The 20,289-nt window shown below is 34.6% G+C and overlaps 1 protein-coding gene across 11 annotated transcripts in view; it reads right to left on the reverse strand.

The window, feature by feature from the left end:
- Positions 1-20,289, reverse strand: part of LOC134652179 (CUGBP Elav-like family member 4) — an 849,854-nt gene that overhangs the window by 205,978 nt on the left and 623,587 nt on the right. For all 11 annotated transcript variants that reach the window (XM_063507352.1, XM_063507400.1, XM_063507387.1 and 8 more), the window contains one exon: positions 17,736-17,784. In XM_063507352.1, coding sequence (XP_063363422.1) covers positions 17,736-17,784 — 49 coding nt within the window. The remainder of the gene's footprint in view (positions 1-17,735; positions 17,785-20,289) is intronic.

A 20,289-nucleotide genomic window follows, 5' to 3' on the forward strand; every position in this document is an offset into this window, starting at 1 on the left:
CCCGTACAAAGGGTCTTTGCGATTCGCTCACGAGCACCAATATCACGCGCACCAAGTTAGAGCGAGATGGGGTGTAATATCAAATCAAGTTTAGATTTTTAATGTCCAAATGGTAATCCTTCCAACACGTGTACTTCACTGAGTTCAAGGTAAACCCTTCGTTTTTGGAGTTGCGAGTTTGCGGATTATGTAAAAGTGAAAAAGAGCAAAAACCAACAGATTAAGATTACATTTTATAGAAGCCTACTTTATTTTTTAATTAAAGTGGCATTAAGAGCCTTTCATCACGCCAATGACAAAGTATACCTACCATCTATTTCATTACGAAGTAAAATCTGTATGAAAATTTTTACATGCTTTTTTAACAACTGACTGCTGTAGCTAAGTGTCTATATTACACTTTGCAGCTTTGCTCGATGAGCGTTGATACATGTGTGTATCTAAGATTGTCTAGACAATACAAAATAGGCTATTTTCCGTACTTAGTCGAATCACCTTCTTTTTTAGAATTGTCAAAACGATTTGCTGGAATATGAAATTTATATGAAAACGAGTATAGTGACGTCACGGTCAACTCACCTAATTTTTATATTTCCGATTTATTAAATAGAAATGGTGTTTAAAAATAACTGCTATCTATGTTTTTCTAATAATTATCTATAGCTTTATTTCATGCACGGTGTGAAATAAAGTCAACTCAAATAATTCCTCAACTCAAGTGTGAAATAATTTATTTTGAGTTGAGGAAATATCCCTATTATTTATTTATGGGTACGTATAAAATGTTGTCTTTTTCGAGCATTTTGTTTCATTAGCGATCCAACATGTTTTTCAAAGTTAAATTAACTTTCACATTAATCATCTTAAGTAAAGTAAAGTAAATTATCTTGACTAAAGGCAAACAAATAAAGTTTGAAGCTAGTTTTCGGTACGTCTATCTACTAAATTTAAATTTTACAGTCGTATAAAATGTTCACTGCGTCTATTAAGACGACCTACATTCCGAATTTCTCTACGCGTTTCCTATATTCACTCCAAACCTACATCAAATATAACTTGCTTGGTATATGAAACAGTTCGCAAACTTCCGCCCATACACAAAATGATACTCAGCCCGGAACTATCCCTGGGGAACTCGAAAAATACATCAACGCGACAGACATTGCCCGCAAAGTCTCCCATCGAACTTGTATTTCAAGTTCGGCAGAGGACAGGGTTATTTTCTACCAATGGCCGCCGCAGCGTCAACACAAGGTGTCACTTTCGAAGTTACTTTAAAATATTTACGAGTTTCTTTGGAGTTTTCGTTCGAATTTATAGTTCGCTAAAGTTTGGCATTAGATATTATATTCGGCATTTGTCGTGGATTTATATGTGTTTTATAAAGTGCAAGTAATGGACTCGGGTTCGGAGGTGAGTTCAGGTCGTCTGGGGTTGTTTGTGGTGGGTCTTAACTGTGTCCGAAAGAATGATTTAAATCTTGAGTTCGATATATTGTATAAGCTAGAACACCAATTTGACTGTGATAAATTTAATCCAAAACAAATTATATACAAAATGTTTGATGGTATTATAAATTTAATTTAGTTTGTATGGACATTTTATGTTAAGTTTACTTTTATAGGCCTATATTGTTTTGTTTAAATTAAATTGACTTAGTACCTAATACCGTAAAATCTCTAAACTAAAATAATAAAAAAGCTCTCCGTCTCATAATGAACTGTAATAACCTGGTTTGTGTGGGACTATTATTTGAATCAAATCAAAAGGAATATTGGTAGGTAGGTAATTGAATTACTTTTGGATATGGGTCCAATGACCTACGAGGCCTATGGAGGTATTTGAGGTCTTGTAGACTATATTATCTATGCATCCCTCCTTGTATTAATGTTGAGAAAACATCGTAATGGTTCGAACAAAAGGCTTTTATTTTAAAATTGAATATAAAGTACGTAGCCACCAACTGCGATCTTATTTATAAACTCTATAATCGAACAATAAAACATATTGCAACAAAACGCATGTTGCGGCGCATCGGTGCTGTGGCAGCTATCGATGGCAGATAGCGTGCGGTGTTTTATTATCTGTGCTGTCCCGACTGACGTTGACTAACGAGCGGCAGCGAGTTGTGGGCGGCGGCGGGAGCTAGCGAGCGCTAGTGAGTGATAGTTAGCGCTAGCGGGCGCTAGTGAGCGCTACAGACGCTAGTAAAAGCGAGTTGTGTCTATTGAACTTCTACTTTTAGCATTAACCACCTTACACACGCCAAGTAAAGGTAATCTTACGTCCAAGAGCGCAATCATTCATTTGATTTGTATCATTTTGCGTGTCCTACCCAGCTAAAATTCGATTGCATTATAATTGATTGTTTTCCAAAATAATTTACTGATGCTTCACACTTAAAATACTTTACCACTTTAATGAAACATTTGTATTATAATATTTATATTTATTTTTCTACTCCAGCACTTAAATGTGTCAATTAAATGACTGACAGTGATATCTAAAGCAATGTCATTTGAATGATTTGTCTATAGGCTCATAAGATGACTGCTAGCAGTCATCTTATGAGTATAATACAACTGCTTTATTTTTTTTAAAGATACAAGTTCCGATCATCTTGATTGAAAGAGGTATGTTTTCATTTACAATAATAACTCTTTTTTTTAAATAATAACTCAATTTTTTTTAAATAATAACTCTTTTTTTTTAATAATAACTCTTTTTTTTTGCTGCAGCTGTCATAGAAAAAGTAATGTATGCAACAGCTCATAATTGGTTCTTAAAATTCTCGGGTCTTTTTTTACAAAACTCGACTACGTCTCGTTTTGTAACTTCGACCCTTGAATTTTAAGAACCCTTATTATATCACTGTTGCATAAACTACTATTATTGTATGTCGTATAAGTTATATTCATTATTATTCCCTTCTCATAAAACAATATAATGTAATATAATGGCAATTTAATTTCTTTATTCAACCAAAACTAACACACTGTCGACTCCCCTAAAACACAAAAACAGCCCAAGTAATGTTCCAAAATCGCACCTAAATATACCAATTTTTTTTACAACTTTGTCACAAAACATTACTGTTAATTTCCCCTTATCCTCCATCTTCAACATTCCGAAACGCGGTTATGTTTGTCAGCGATAACGTCCATCGATCGAAAAACGATTCAAGTTACAAAAAACATCCTGTGATTTAAGACTCTATGAGATCGTAATAAAGTCTCAATTCGTTTCATTAAGTTATGGAGATGTAATGCTCCGCCTGTGACTTGAACCGATCGGTTATTACGGACATGCAATTTTGTGATTAACACTTTTCGGTTTTCAACGAGCCGTGATTTGGTTCAGATTAGTTGCATGGGATATTATTGCTTAAAAAAACCGTGTAAGTTTGTCGGTAGTAAACTTTAGCTTGCAAAATAAAAGAACCGTCAAACTGCCGTATTCGAACTTCAAGATATTCACAAGAGACGACACGTACCTAGTGGGTAGTGCCTGCCTGTGAAGCCGCGGTCCTGGGTTCCAATCCCAGTAAGGGCATTTATTTGTGTGATGAGCACAGATATTTGTTCCTGAGTCTTGGTTGTTTTCTATGTATTTACGTATTTGTATATTATATATATCGTTGTCTGAGTACCCACAACACAAGCCTTCTTGAGCTTACTGTGGGACTTAGTCAATCTGTGTAAGAATGTCCTATAATATTTATTTATTTTATTTATTTATTCTAGATACGTTATAGTTTAGATATCAACTAGTTTGCAGTGCAATTCGGGCAACCAATGTCACTTTTACGTTCGATAGAGTTAGATATCTATTAGATGTGAATTGGATCTCTAAGCCGTATCTTGTGGAAATCGTTCAAGAGTATCTCCAGAATCGCGCAAATGTCAAATTTGACAGGTTAGATCTTAAACATATCGTTATCGTATCTTGGAGATGTCTAAAAGATATCTAACAGATGGATGTCTATTTCAAAATCCGAACCGGGCCCAAACTTTCAATAAATATCCATAACACTTTTAACAGATTAATTTATATCGGTTCGTTATTCGTTATACTCGCGTCGAATGATGGTCCCTATGATAGTATATGGAGTAGCTGTCACGATAAATGTTTGTAGACATTTTACAAATACAAATACAAACACTGCCTGTAAATCTTAATTTAGTGCATGGTGCATGCTAATTGCTATTAGCAATCAAACGTAATTTCGTATGCCCTTGGGTACGACATAGTGGAACAATTTTTATTTCTTACCACCATATGCAATATCATGTTGTGTACACCTATGATCGACGAATAAAGCATTTGTATTTGTATTTGTATTGGAATAACATACACATTGAATTTAGGCTTATTAGAAAGATCTCGAGAAGCACTTTTTAGACATGTAAAGGTGAGAAAGTACAGTCAGCAATAAAAGTGTGTATCAAAAAATATTTTTGACGGTCACTTGTATATTTTAAATACATTATTTTGCTAGTTATTCGCATATTTTATGGCTACCTATTTAATTATCATCGCGTACAAGCAGGGGCCATGTACCAATATAAAGGTATATTGTATAATATATCATGTTTGGCTCGTTCAGAATAGCCTCGCAGCATTGTGTTGTGTTCGTAGCGCTACGAAACTTTGCTACGAGCCGCTACGCCGTAGCGCCGCTACGCCAGAGGTATACAATTTAGCAACAGTCTTGCTATTGTTCTTTTGTCAGGAACTAAGCTACGTTAACTAAAAACAATTACACTACAAAAGTGACGTTTGTAATAGTTGGTAAAAGTTAGTTTGTAGTGTAATATGTAGATTTTGAAGTACTATTTGTCGCAACGTACAACAATTTATCGTAGATAATTTTTACAACATACTAAATAATTCATTTTGACTATTTACTGACTAAAACGTGTTTTTTTTTTCTTATAAAACTTATTACTGTTATTATTCTCTGGAGTTCGATTCTAAGTTAGCAATTTGTTAATTTTTGATACGATTTCAACGATCGTCTTGGTGATTAGCGCGCAACTCACGCACAAATCGTACTTCATTTTGCATGCACCAATTAGCGTGAGCAATCTTCAAGGTCATATTCAAATAATCGAAACAATTCTGAATTACTCCACAAGATTTACTGTTATTCGAACTTCAAGATATTCACAAGAGACGACACGTACTAGATCCATTCTAGATACGTTATAGTTTAGATTTGAACTAGTTCCCGCCCGATTCGAATTTTGTAATAGACATTTATAAGATATCTTTTAGACATCGCCAAGATACGATAACGATATGTTTCAGATCTAACCTGTCAAATTTGACATTTTCGCGATTCTGGAGATACTCTTGAACGATTTCCACAAGATAATACTTAGAGATCTAATTCACATCTAATAGATATCTAACACGATCTATCGTAAAAGTGACATTGGTTGTCCGAATTGCGCTGCAAAAGAGAACTAGTTGAAATCTAAACTATAACGTATCTAGAATGGATCTAGTACGTGTCGTCTCTCGTGAATATCTTGAAGTTCGAATACGGCAGAATGTCACTTTTACGATAGATCGTGTTAGATATCTATTAGATGTGAATTAGATCTCTAAGTAATATCTTGTGGAAATCGTTCAAAAGTATCTCCAGAATCGCGGAAATATCAAATTTGACAGGTTAGATCTTAAACATATCGTTATCGTATCTTGGCTATGTCTAATAGATATCTATTATAAAATCCGAATCGGGCCCCTAATGTGTACCTTTCAAATATAATAAAATACAAACCCTATGAAATTTAAATTGAAGTTTCAAAGAAAAAAGTTCAAATTGCGGTCATACGTTAATATTGGTTTATTAGCTAAAGTATTATTTGTATAAGAAAAATATAATTTATTGATATAAGCAAACATCATGTGGTGTTCTAAAGTAAATTAATTTTTACCTAATTTTTATAACCTTTCTTTTTATTAAAAAAAATCTCAAAGCGATCGGTACAAATATAACGTAATATTTACACATAATTATATCAAATGTATAATTATCATCCACTTTGATGTGTCGAATCAGACGTACGATAAAATAATATCATTAAAAAGGGTTCGACCTGATGGAATGTTTAAACGGGAACCTTTTGATGTCCGGTAGAAAAATTAAGCTCTCTGATTGGGTAAATTTATTGAATTTGCGTTAAATTACTTGTATTAAAAGTGAGGGTTGATATATATGGAAAAAGGTAAGTATAAAGAAAATTACATGGTACGAGTTGCAGTCGCTGCGAGCACTCGAGCCCGAAGTAGGACCCCCGAAGGGCCCGAAACATGTCGCCAATAGCGACTACAAATTCAAGTGAGTGAAACCGTTGCCGTCTAAACAGTTTAAAATATGTCTCACGAAAGTTTAATATCGATGGTACATATCGCCCAGAGTAATTAAAACTTAAGTCTAACTTGAGTAGCAGATTTAAAATTTGCATTTCGTACCTTGGTTAGGTAGTATGTACTTGAAAATGGAGACATATAGATCCCATCAAAAACATTACATGTAAAAAGGTGCAAGTCTCGCAACGCTTCTACTACAAAAAAGTTTTGAGATGTAATGTGAAACCAAGTCGGTTATTTTAATCAGTGCCAGGGGGTGTTAAACCCGTATCAATACGATATCTTTAATTTGTAATACGTATAATGACTGATAGCATATATTTATATGGGATTACAAACTTACTTATGCAGTTCTTAGATCTTTAAAACGTGACTGATATTGCAATATTTCTAGGTTTTATATGGCTTGATAAGCTAAAAACTACTTATGTTTAAAATTTGAAGCTTGTGGGTATGCTAGAAGTACCTTAGAATTATGATGATCGTGAGTGTGTCAGTGTCGAAAATAAGGAACTTTGACGTACAATAATTCTTAAACTACAAGTTCAAATTGAATGTTTTTGAGAATATATCTTAAGCACGTTAAGCCCTATATATTACTGAAAATTCAGGGTTCTAGCTTCAGCCAACACAAAATTAGAGGACGTCGAAAATGACCTGAATCGCTTCGAGAAAAGGATGGTACGGACGTGCCTCTTTGTTTTGCTCGACTTGGCGGGGGCACTGTCGTGCCCCCAGATATGGAGATAGTTCGCCGAAACATGTCGCGCGAGTGACTAAAAATAACGTGAGTTAAACCTTCTAACTAGCTTAAATCTCTGACATGGTTTTACAATAATATAACTGTATCTATATAAATCCCATGAAAGAAATTTCCTCAAAATGGCAAACTAAAATCACTCTTCGTACTGTCATCGCGGCACTGAATTTAAATAACAATTTAGCGAGGCAATAACGTCGGGAGACGTGCACCGACTGCTAATTGTTCCCAGCTATTTAATAACTCTGTCCGTCCATTCGAAACGGGCGTAAGTGCGATAGCGAAGGCCTTAATAGGTACTTGTAATTATGGTTAAAATATTCGTATTAAATGTTTTGGTTATGGATAAGCGTCTGCAGATTGCATTGCATGATTAGTCACATTCGGCCTGATTCGAACTTTAAGATACGTCAATAATTTGCTTAAGATACGGTATGGATCGGATATGTAAGTGTCATAAATGACGTTTTTGTTTGAAAAACGTCACTTTTGACACTGACAGATGCAATCCATATTCAATTCAAGTAAATTTATGTATTATTCAATCAACGCATTAACATAATGCACCCATGAATGACAATCGATCTATCGTAACTAGATCTCATTTTTGACGTATATTAAAATTAGAATCAGTTCCCGTTGCTATACACTCAACGCCTGGAAGCCGGACAACCTGAATTTGCTTAGCTACTTTCCCAACCGACTGTACCGGTCTGGTGTAAAATTAATTTTCTTGTGTTTCACGAAGCAGAATTCACTTGTATCATGCCGTTGTATGTTTTGCTCAAATAGATTCATTAGAATCTGGCTAGCCCTTGTGTATTCGTAATGAAAGAACCTACTCGTAATGTGCAAAGGATTTCTGTATACGTTTAGAAACTTGTTAAGAATGTTTAGCATATTACGCAGCATGGTCAGATTATATTACTTTGTACTTTGTTATTTATTTAGTTTATTATGATTTTTAAACAAAAGCTTTTGTAACTCGTTACTCATAAAGAAAATCTTGTTTACCTTTTATTTATGAGTACTCGTAACTAGCCTCTGGCCGCAATTTCGTCTGCGTGGAATGATGATCTCCGTGATAAATATTATTTTTTATTTTATTTTATTTTATTTCTTTGGAGATCCAACAGCTATGACATTAACATAGAAATTTTAGTAGATACAGGAAGCCAATTATAGGAACTCACAGGTAGTAACATAATATTAAACTAACAGGTACTACTTATTACTAAGGTTACGCACTATCGCAACCACATATGTGAACAAAGCCAATACAAAATATATCTAATAAGGATAATTTGGAAGTAACTAAGATACTAATTAATTAACAAGTAAAATAACATAACGAGGACCAAGGTAAACATATTAATAATACATAAGTAGGTATTTAAAAGGCGAAACACGCTCACTCAAAAGACTCGAAATATCTCTGGACTAAATTACGTCTCACTCATTATCGTTTTGTCTACAGACAAAATTTCATCTAAATCCATTAAGTTTATGCGTGATATATAATAATATAGTAAGATGGGATTTTTAATGTGATAGTAAATCAGGGTTTTAGGTTTGACTGTGGATGTAAAAAAATATTTTGTAAAAACTCAATAACATTGCTATTTTGTGATAAACAATTTACAATTTTTTTATTCGTGTTGAAAATAAAGATAAAAAATTGTATAAGGTAAATACTCATAAATCATAATCATAATCATAATAATTTATTGATAATATAAAATTACATGTCAAAATACATAGGTTACAGTGTGTAACTACAGTATTCTGTTACCTTAAATAATTAATTAATTAAATAGCTCCTTGTGGTCGTAGAACGTCTGCTCCAGAAGCCATTTTTTAAGTTTTGATTTAAAAAGTGTCACACTTTGTGCTGTTACAATTTCCCGCGGTAGATGATTGTACACCTTACGGCCCATGACGTGGGTGAGTTTTGGACTTAGCTAGTCTATACTCTCTAAATACTTACACGTGTTACATATTAAAGTCTATTTTTTTATTCGGTAGACTGAAATGACAGTCATTTCAGTCTACCGAATAAAAAAATAGACTTTACATATTTGTACCTACTCACCTACAATACTCATATTATGCTTTCTATTAATGTTATTAGTTACATATTGCATAAGTTGTTAAAACTGTACCTAAATATCAGCCATTTACAACGAAACACATCTCCCTACATACCACCGGACAACCGCACGGCCGGTCGGCGCGAAATTTCTAAACAAAAGAATTCGAACACTGCAGCGTTGCAATTAACTCTATTTTACTCACAAACATCGCTATTTTACTGACAAATATCACTAATTTCAGCGAGTGTTTGTACTGGTATGGCTACGCCGACGGTGAATTTGAATGACGTTTGATGGGGTTGGTATGCAGATTGATTGATTGCGAATAGTTGTCGCGCATATATGTTTATTGTACCGTGAAAGCATTTAATTAGTCTAAAGAATGTCCCGATTTTTGTGTAAGTAGTAACAAAACATTTTGTACCAGTAGGTAGGAATGCAAACATATTTTTCGGTTCGGCGTGTAAAAGTTTGTTTTTAATAAATACATTAATTATTGTTTTAGAACATTACATCATTCATCATTCATTCCATTTATTATGAGGAGTATTTAAAATCGATTAATCTAATTGTATTGAGGTAATAGGGATGGTGGCACATGTTGAATTTTATAACAAAATCTAGTAAAATCGATAGCAAATGAGCAATTAATCACAATATTGTGGAAATTGAAAAAATATATGGAAATGATACAAAATTACAGCATCTGAAAGTTTCATAATTTAAGTTTTTTTTTTAACTTCCAAAAACGAAATAAGTAAGGATACCATTCGATTCCTCACATTTTACCCAAAAAAAAGATTGTACGGCAACTATATACATAAACGCAATATTTCACCGACAAAAACGCAATTTTCTTGTTTTGTTCATACTTCAAGATGCGCTCTCAGTGACCTTGACGTCATGTTCACATAGCGATTTGTTCGGGGCGTTTCGCGAGTGAAGTACGACTGTCAAACTTTGACTATGATTTCTGACTTTTGTATTGCTTTAATGCAATGGGTCCCATAGAGACATTTGATCTTAAAAACAAACCTGATTGTTGATACCATAAATGAAAATTTGTCATGTAGCCTATTGTTTTTTTATTTCCTGAATTTCATTCCACCGAAATGCATTCGTGGGCGTCACGAACTCTGCCCCTCAGTATTAATAAAGATCGTAATCACACTAATCATAATCAAACCGCTGTTGACACACATTTTAGTGTAAACATGGAGGTGTGTGGAAAATTAATATTGTTGATACGATCGAAACGACATGGTAGTTGGTTGAGTGGAAAACTCTATTTTAAACATGCGTTGCGTTTAGTGGTCTATAGAAAAAGGGTTCATTTAAAAAAATAGTATTGAGGAACAGAAATTAAGCCCCATTTAGCTTCCTGATGAAGATTATGATTCATTTGCTTTCAATTCAACGTAAATATCTGGGCGACCGAGCTTTGCTTGGAAAACATATAAAAAACAAAAATTAGCGTTTTCCCATAGATAAGACCTAGCTAGATAGATTTCGCCCCCGAAAACCCCCATATAGCAAATCGAAATCTTTAGAGCCGTTTCCGAGATCCCCAAAATATATATACCTACCTACATATAAATAAATAAACAAGAATTGCTCGTTTAAAGGTATAAGATAAAAAGTTAAAATGACGAATAACCTCCCATCCTCTACCAGGTTTATTATTAAACCACAACCGTCAACCATAAAACTCCCCGTTTACACTTACAATGTCGTCAAAAGCCTAAAACCGCATTCATCATTCAAATATACCATAAATCCAGACAACAATGTCGTAATACGCATGTTTCCGATTTAATGCAAGATAGAGAGGCCGATTTTGATTTCTCTATTTGTTATGGTTTTGATTACAACTCGCAGTGTATCTCAAGGGTATCAGTAATCGCGAGATGTCAAAAACCGGTTTAAAAATTAATGATTTTATATATTACTTATTTTAGTAAACGTATAAGCGTCAAATGCGGGTACTTCGAAAACCTCGCGCAGGTAAAGGACTAGAGGACAATGTTGTCTTCAAAACGTAAGAGGTAATTTTAAAGTACCTATAATTATACGCGGTTTAGTATATAGTAGTATGTCTAGATGATTTCCAGCGCATATCGCTCTATTCAATCAGCTTGATATATCGTCAATCATCAAGGTCAAAATTAATTTATTCTAAGCTTAAGGTCAACATCGTATCTAATCGTAAAATTAGAATATGCCTCAGTAGTAAACGACTCATCAAATGCCAGTGTTGTGACTTATTAATGTGAGTAACGACGGGCTATCGATGAATAATAAGTGAGGCGATGTAGAATGTCGATGATGTGGCATGTGCGTGCTGGCTGATTGGACGCTCAATCTGAGTGTAATCGGTTGGGTTCTTAGGTATGTTGTAGGTAATGTAGGTACATGTTGAGGTTTGAATAAATAATTCAATACTATAGGACCATTTGACACAGATCGACCTAGTCCCACAGTAAGCTCAATGAGGCTTGTGTTGTGGGTTATTTCGCATGTACGGTCGCCATCATATATATCAGAGCGGTCAAGGTCCTCAAAAATATCTGAACTCGCACTCTAGCACCTTGACAATAGGGGCGTTTAGATATTGGTGAACCCCTTTAATGCTTCGGTATATCTAATGTTGATTGTACAAGAGAAAATTAAAACATATTTACCGTCGTGTTAATACAATGTTTCAGCATAACATCGACCATCGTAATAAAAGTTTACTAAATATATACGAGATTTATCCTCTGTATGTATTTCCATCGATATTAACAGTCAGTTTTTGATAATATTAAGTATAATATTATCAAAAACTGACTGTTAATATGACCTATTAGTAAATAGGTCATAGTGATATAATCAATAAACGAATTTCAACTTAAATCTTGAAGGAAAATATTAAGTAAGGGTACGGATTAACTTCGGAAGCGGGATAATTTTGAATATGGCGAAAATCTACTAAACTTGAAGCACTTTCTACTGTAGCAACAGTAAGCAATATGCCTTGGAAACTACTGCAGTAAGCAATATGCCTTGGAAATTAGCGTAAGTGTTGCTAAAATGTGAATAGGTTCTATAGATATTTGCCATTTTCAAAATGACCCTGCTCTCAAGCAAACCCAAAGCACTTTCGATATTAACAGTCAGTTTTTGATAATATACCTACTAATAGGTCATAGTGATATAATCAATAAACGAATTTCAACTTAAATCTTGAAGGAAAGTATTAAATAAGGTACGGGTTAACTTCGGAAGCGAGATAATTTTGAATATGGCGAAAATTTACTAAACTTGAAGCACTTTCTACTGTAGCAACAGTAAGCAATATGCCTTGGAAATTACTGCAGTAAGCAATATGCCTTGGAAATTAGCGTGTGTTGCTAAAGTGTGAATAGGTTCTATAGATATTTGCCATTTTCGAAATGATCCCGCTCTCAAGCAAACCCAAAGCACTTTAGTATATTTATCACATAGCAACAAAATAATGGATTCATTACTACTTTTCATTTAAAAAATGCTTGAAACCAAAGAACATTCTTCACGAATCCCAAACACGTCGACTAAATGAGTACATCAGTTAAAAAAACAGGAAACTCGACGGAAATTACTGTTACTATAACAACGCTAAGGAAGAAATTTATGGCTGAGCACCTAAGCTTTCTTTTGAAGCTTCCTTGAAAACGCTCGCCCAAAAGAAAATAACTAAAGGCAAAAAGGGAAAGGTTAAAAAATAACTGAATTATTCTTTAACAGTCTCAACTCTCAACACATCGAGCCAAATGAAAGTTTAATGACCATTGTAGCGTGCGTACATTGCTAGTAAAAGATGATTATAACTTTGAATTTTACATCGGAAGTATGATATTATCCGATCAATACATTGTCAGAGTATCCAATACATTAAGACAAAAACACGGGCTCGTTACAACACTGACATAGTTATTACACGAAACACTTATTTTAATTACACGGCCACGTGGCTATTCGGTCACGCGAGTTTCGTACAATCGATATCCAAACTACGCGTAATAACCGGGTCCCGTCACTATCTTGTTCCATGTTTAAGTTTGAGTGATTTCCCTCGGGGGTAGGGATGGCATTCGAGGATCATCATCGACTATGAATTATTGAAATCGATAGATTATATTTTAGTAATGAATATTTGCCGTTGTCATTTGGTTTGACGGCGTTATTGAGTTCTAATTATGAAAATGTTTATGTAAAATTATAACTAAAGAATGTATTAGTAGGTTCTAGAGTCGGACCAAGCTAATTGTGGCATGGCACTGCAATGACAAAGTGTGGAAATGTCATTATAAATTAGAGATTTAAAAAATAAACTAATGTCTACGAATATATTGCGTTGAATGACACTCCCTTGTTACTTTGTTCCGTTCAATTCGGTGCAAAGTTATCTTAAATGGACTCTTAAATTGTACATTTCACTCAATACTTGAGCACCTGTAATTTAAACATTATTATCAAGTAATTTAATTTACACAGAGAGGTATATAAAAAATCATTAAAAACTTGAATGTCAATATAATATTCTTTACCAGTCAACTAAGTCAACTATAGGTACAGTGAGCTGCAAAATTCCGTGGATAAATTATAAATGAATCCATTGATAAAGTCGCATGCACTTTTGCGGCTGATGGTACATAAATATTCATGGATCTAGATTTCGGGTTCTTTGTAACATAACGACATACATATGGGCTTCAAAAATATAGCATGATAATTCCTTTGTTCAGTATTGCACATTCATTCATCATCTAAACTTCTCTCAGCTCTTTTGAATCATAGAAAAAAAGCTTAAAATTTCATGAAAATATTTCAACGGCAACGATAAATAACTCAAAATGTCCAGGCGCACTCATTGTGGGGAAGCTTAAGGTTAAAAATGGAAACGAATTGTAAACGGAACGAATGGAATGGAACCGGCGATTAAAGAGCCCGGAGCTGGCTTCGCAATGTTAATCATGCTTCAAATGAACAAAATGGCGGAATAAGCCGTTTACTGAAGTTTAGATATGATTCATGCAAGTGACGGTTAAAAAAAAGTCGCAACTCAATTATTAAGAGGAAAAGGGACGGCTGCTTCTCCATACAAACACAGTCCCCATTTTCCTCTCTGGATATTGAAATTATGGTAATTTTTTTTATATAATTTGATGTATATTGACCATAGCTACGCCCCTGTGTTTGACTTTTTTCGACTTTTGGATTATTGTAAAAATTAAGAGCAAAAAACAAATTTCATACAATTTTTTTAATGCTTCTAAAGCTTATAATAGCGGGGTATAGCTGTGGTTGATTTACAACAAAATGTGTTAGAATATTTTCAATAATGTTAATATCCAGAGGAAAATGAGAACTACGATTGAATGAAATGGCGATTTCGCGCGGGTCCTCCACTTTCGCCTTAAAGTTACATTCTCACCCTTCGTCTTGAATCTCGATCCAGCCGTGTTCGAACTTGAATAATTTCAACCTACATATTCGGGGTGTAATATAATATAATAGCTTACCGCAAATCACGAAATAGTAAAGTACGAAAACCGGTACAAAAATACTGCTGTTTAGAAATAGGTACGGTCAATGTGGCTAATTCCGTCATAGGGATTATTCTGTCCACGAGCGTATATTTCTTTGATTTTCAATCGTAGGAAAACAAACTCATTTGCTTTTGACTGCTGAAACTAAAAGCAATCGCTGCTTTGTCGATGAATTTATCAATTTTGTTCGTTGTTTGAGAAAAACGCTAATGGACGGAATAGTCCCTATGACGGAATTATCCATATTGGCCTTTTTTAGAAACAAATTAAATCGTAAAATATATACTTATAAAAAAGAATACATTACGCTACGCGTCTTAAAAATCGTTAAATAGTAGGTAACATTAATTTATCATGCCCGGCTAAGTGCGAATAATTTAATAATTTAAGCCTAAGCCGAGCTACCAATTATTTCCAGTTACGATTCTTACCAATTAACGTCTAGAAATTGGTACGAATTATTATCAAGGCATCTGAGGCTAATTCGAACATAAATTTTCTTATCTAACTGAAGTCATTTTGCTATTCGCGCGTAAATTTCTCTCGTATTTGTTAGTAGGTACCTACATATAAGGTAAACGTACTGGTGCTCGACGCGGTCCCAGTACACGACATCTTGAAACTTAAGTCATTGTCAATAGAGGTGACAGCAGGGTGTCATCTATTGGGCATCAGCATGTCGAGCACTAGTACGTTTACCTTACATAAGGTACCACCTCACCTCACCTCTATTTACAATGACAATGACTTAAGTTTCAAGATGACCGTTTACCTTATTGGCTCGAGCGAAAGGGACGGGCGAATTATAACAAAAAAAAACGTCATATTTGACACTGACATATCTAATCCATATCGTTTCTAGATCTATTAATTGACGTATCTTAAAGTTCGAATCGGGCAGTAGTTAGATTTGTGTAAGATTATCCCATACTCTTTATTTATTTAGATATCAAAATGTACATTCGCATTGGCCTCTCGGCCTCTAGAGTAAACAAAGAGTGGAGGTACGTACGTAGGTAGGGCTAGCTGCCGATTGCCCATTCGGCCGAGTAGTAATTGCTTTGACGTGCCAGTAAGTCGTTCGTAATAACTGTCTGGGTATTTCGTAAATATGTGCAGTTTCGTAAACACGAGTATCGACGTATCATCAGACGGGTACATATGTTAGCTTTCGATTTGGGTGGCGTGTTGATTTATGTCAGATAATTGTGGTTTATAATCTACAGTCAGCGTGAAATGGAGTCAACGGAGACCATGATTGTATCAAAAGACTCAAAAGTATCTATATACCATTGACTGATAGCTTAACAAAAATAGATATGACTATTTTATTAAAGTACCTTGGTGGCAAAAAGTGCGTTATTTGGAATCTCATGCACAACTATAGAAATTTTGCTTTTTAAATTTACAACAAAACATCATCATCAATTTAGATACATATTAAGCACTGGAAGACAACCAAAATATATATTTATTTTACGAACACATAACTAACTTAAATAAAGGAAAATTTCGAAGTGGACGTATTTCACCCGATACCCTGCTTTACCCTAAAAATTAAAAGGCAAAATGCGATGTAACAGAAAGAAAACCCTTTCTGCACGGTTATCCAAAAAAACCCTGGACGGGTTCCTTGAAAATATGTCGGTTGCCAAAGTATTCGTAAGGGTACAGCGTAATTAATTTATTAGGATGTACCCTACCTTAATAATTTCATTTGAACATGCCTTTTAGTAAATGTTACATAATGTAACGAAGTTATATCTCTTGAGAGCGGTTTACGTTCGTGCTGGTAGTATTTATGGTTCTATAAAAGTTTAATATTAAGTGAGAACTTAAGTATATTTTTTACGCGGTGTTAGACTTTTTAAAAACAAGAAAAAAATCAAACAAAAAACACAAGAGCACTTGTATTTTTTTGTTTAGTGTAAATAAACGTAATATTTAGACGGGTACGATACTAGCACTTACTGGTATCGTATTGAAAGAACAATGAAACAAAAATATGCTGCCTAACATCCTGAATAATAACAGCCGTTCCAACATAATGAAAATGTACCGTCGCCATCAGATATATAGGAGCTATATAGGAGAGGAGATATATAGGAGGTGCTCAAAAATATCTGAACACGGACTCTAGCGCCTTGACAATAGATGCGTGTTCAGATATTTGTGAGCACCTTGGCTGCTCCGATATATCTGATCGATATATCTGCGAAAATCGGTGTACAGTCGCCACACCGATTTTCTCTAAATTTTCATTTAGTTTTATTACATAGTTCACTTATATTACAGCTATTTACACACAAGCTATTTATCGACTTTTAATATACATTTCTTCTTTATTGTGACGTAACACGGCGTGGTACTTATGTTACAATGTTTTCAAGCCAAAAAACAATCCAAATCCAGTAATTGCAAGAAAAGTTTAATCCTAAAGCGGGGCGGGCCAAGAAATCTATATGGAATGCTGCCAGCTTGGGCGGCACACCGGTTGGCAGCAGTGGGCCGGGTCAGGCTTGGCACTGGCTAAAAATGCCGCACTAGAGGCCCATTGGCCAAGTTGGAAACTTGAGTTTCCAGTACTGGATTTTTCATTGAAAGCAATACTTAGGCATTATTATTTTTCGTTCGTATGTGATGGTTTATGCAAGAAATTGGGGTCGTATCTCGTCCCAATATGGACCCGTATGCTTGTAATGGGTATACTATCTCTTAGCTAAAAATATTTTTTGACAATTTAAATACCTACTTACTTAAATAACTACATCGTATTTTACATGTAAGTTTATCAATAATTGGTTTAAATGGCACGTGTTAAATAATTGGAGTCGGATAATTAGTAAAAATATGGGTATGAAATACGTATTGTACCTCTATAATATTTACTATTTTATTTATTTAATAAGGAAATAACTAAAAGACATTTACCTCCTCTATTTTCGCTGTCCGCCGGCTTCACCTGTATTGCTCGGTTCATCTGAAAAAAAAAGGATTTTATTAGTAAAATAGCAGACATATAGTAAACTCATACAAACAAAATTAAATATACATGTTAAATAACCCGTTTTTTAGGGTTCCGTACTCAAAGGGTAAAAAACGGGACCCTATTACTAAGACTTCGCTGTCCGTCCGTCCGTCTGTCACCAGGCTGTATCTCACGAACCGTGATAGCTAGGCAGTTGATATTTTCACAAATGATGGTATCTCTGTTACCGCTGTAACAACAAATACTAAAAACAGAATAAAATAAAGATTTAAGTGGGGCTCCCATACAACAAACGTGATTTCGTGACGGGGTCAGTATTTGGATGGGTGACCGTTTTTTTGCTTGTTTTGCTCTATTTTTTGTTGATGGTGCGGAACCCTCCGTGCGCGAGTCCGACTCGCACTTGGCCGGTTTTATTGTACTAGTAGGGGCCGGAGACCAAGGTGGGTTAAAACAGAGGTAAGTTGAGATAACGTCAATTTTGCGGTATTTGTTATAGTCTTGAGGCAAGAACGCATATTGAGGGACCAGTGGACGGTGAGACGCGGCTAAGTCTTTATTCCAGCTCGATTAACAGTTTTAGAAGTCTCAAAATTAACGTTGTTTCAACGTACCTCTCTGTTTCAACTCACCTCGGCCTCTTCTAGTTAGTTAAAGATACCTTAATTATACATAAAAGTGAATATAATTATGTCAGCTTGAAATTAAAATGTGTAATATATCACCATAAAATGATTCACAGCAGTATCGGCATCACACAATTGCGTTAAACATGAATAATGCAGGCTAATCATTTGCATTGTCAACTCGGAGACAAATTTGGCATCAATGAATGGCGAAATTGCATTTGGTGCATCAAATAACCGATGGTTTGGGTACCCGGGATCAAAACTCGGTACAGTACTAACAAAGCAATAATCTTATAAGTATTTATAAGGTCAATGCGGCAAATCTCGTCATATATTAAAAAAATAAATAAAGCAAAGTTCATTTAAATTCTAAATTGTTTGTCAACAGATAAGACATGCTAATATAAGTAGATTTATGAGTATATCAAAATTCAAATAAAAGAAGTAGGTTACATTGGTATCCATCTTTTTGCTACAGCCTAAACTTGGCCTAGTAGGTAACTAAAATGATGTAGATATCAAGATAAAGTTGAGACCCCCCCCCCTAAAATTTACATCAAAAATCTGGGTGGCTCCACTTCTTAAATCCATCCTTGGGTCCTTAGGACCAATCCTGCTAAAGGAAATCTCTTGTTCTTGTAACGCCGTCGTTGACTTTTTTGGTCTCTGAGCACACTCGATTATAACACAAACGAGTTGTACGACTTCAGCACATCTCAAATAGTAGTCCAACAGCGACACATTCGCATACACGAGCGACCACCGGAAATTGCGCCGCGATATTTGACTTCAAGAACATTAGTATTGCCCTTATCGGTGTTACTGTAATAGTAATCGCTACCCTTTATGGCTGGGGAAATGGGAAAAACTGGCTTCTTTAAAATGGCAACATTATGCAGGTTTTATGAATGGTAACGGCGCGAAGTAAATAATAATGAAATTATTGCCACGAATACGAGTAACTGCAATTGTTGTTTGTAGTGTTATTTAATTTGTTTTCATTGCTGCACCACGCGATCTCAAATGCTTGAAAATATATTTTTGTTTCAAATTTTGCTCATCAGATTACTAGCTATTTTATACTGCTACAGTATTGCGAGTAACGATATACCTAACAAATAAAAATAAGTTACATCAAAATTAGACATTTTGCTGTGTTTTTTTTTACTAAGCCAAATTTAACCTTTAGGTTTGCAAGGATAGATGCAAATATTTTAGTTTAGTTTCCGCGTCATTTTTTCGAGCCATTTATACTTGATTAAAAGGTAATAATAAAAGAGAAAAGCTACAATTTTGCATCAATGCTGTCTTCTCTTAAATTATAATTATGTGAAATCGTTGGTCAATATAATTATGTTTGATTTCGATTTATAATAATAATAATATATTCTTTATTGTGCACCACATGATGAAAAAGAATACAGAGAAAGAACAGACATTACATTAGGTAACAACAGGCGGTCTTATCGCTCAAAAGCGATCTCTTCCAGACAACCTTTGGGTAGCAGGAAACCAATAACTATTATATTTCATTGAAATACTTCAAAGGATTACCCACGTCATCCAGTCGTATACGCTCCTCATATACACCGACAGTACTAATGCTAGTTAACTAAATCGTTCCGCCATTTTGAAAGTACTAATAAAGTCGTGTATTCACTGTAAGAGGCTTAAAACAAAACACTCGCTCAAAACGTTTACACTTGTACAGCTTTCACTTGTCTAGTTAAGCTCCCATAAAAGCCTCTTATTTTTTAAATCAAATAAAGCTCCGTTGAAAACTATTTCGCACCTAAAGCTTTTTGCTTGTTATTTAAGAGGGAAAAATGCTGATGTAATTCGAGTGCATTTAGAGATTTTTGTGATG

Source organism: Cydia amplana, chromosome 1 (genome assembly GCF_948474715.1).
Source record: "Cydia amplana chromosome 1, ilCydAmpl1.1, whole genome shotgun sequence".
NCBI classification, from domain to species: Eukaryota; Metazoa; Arthropoda; class Insecta; order Lepidoptera; family Tortricidae; genus Cydia; species Cydia amplana.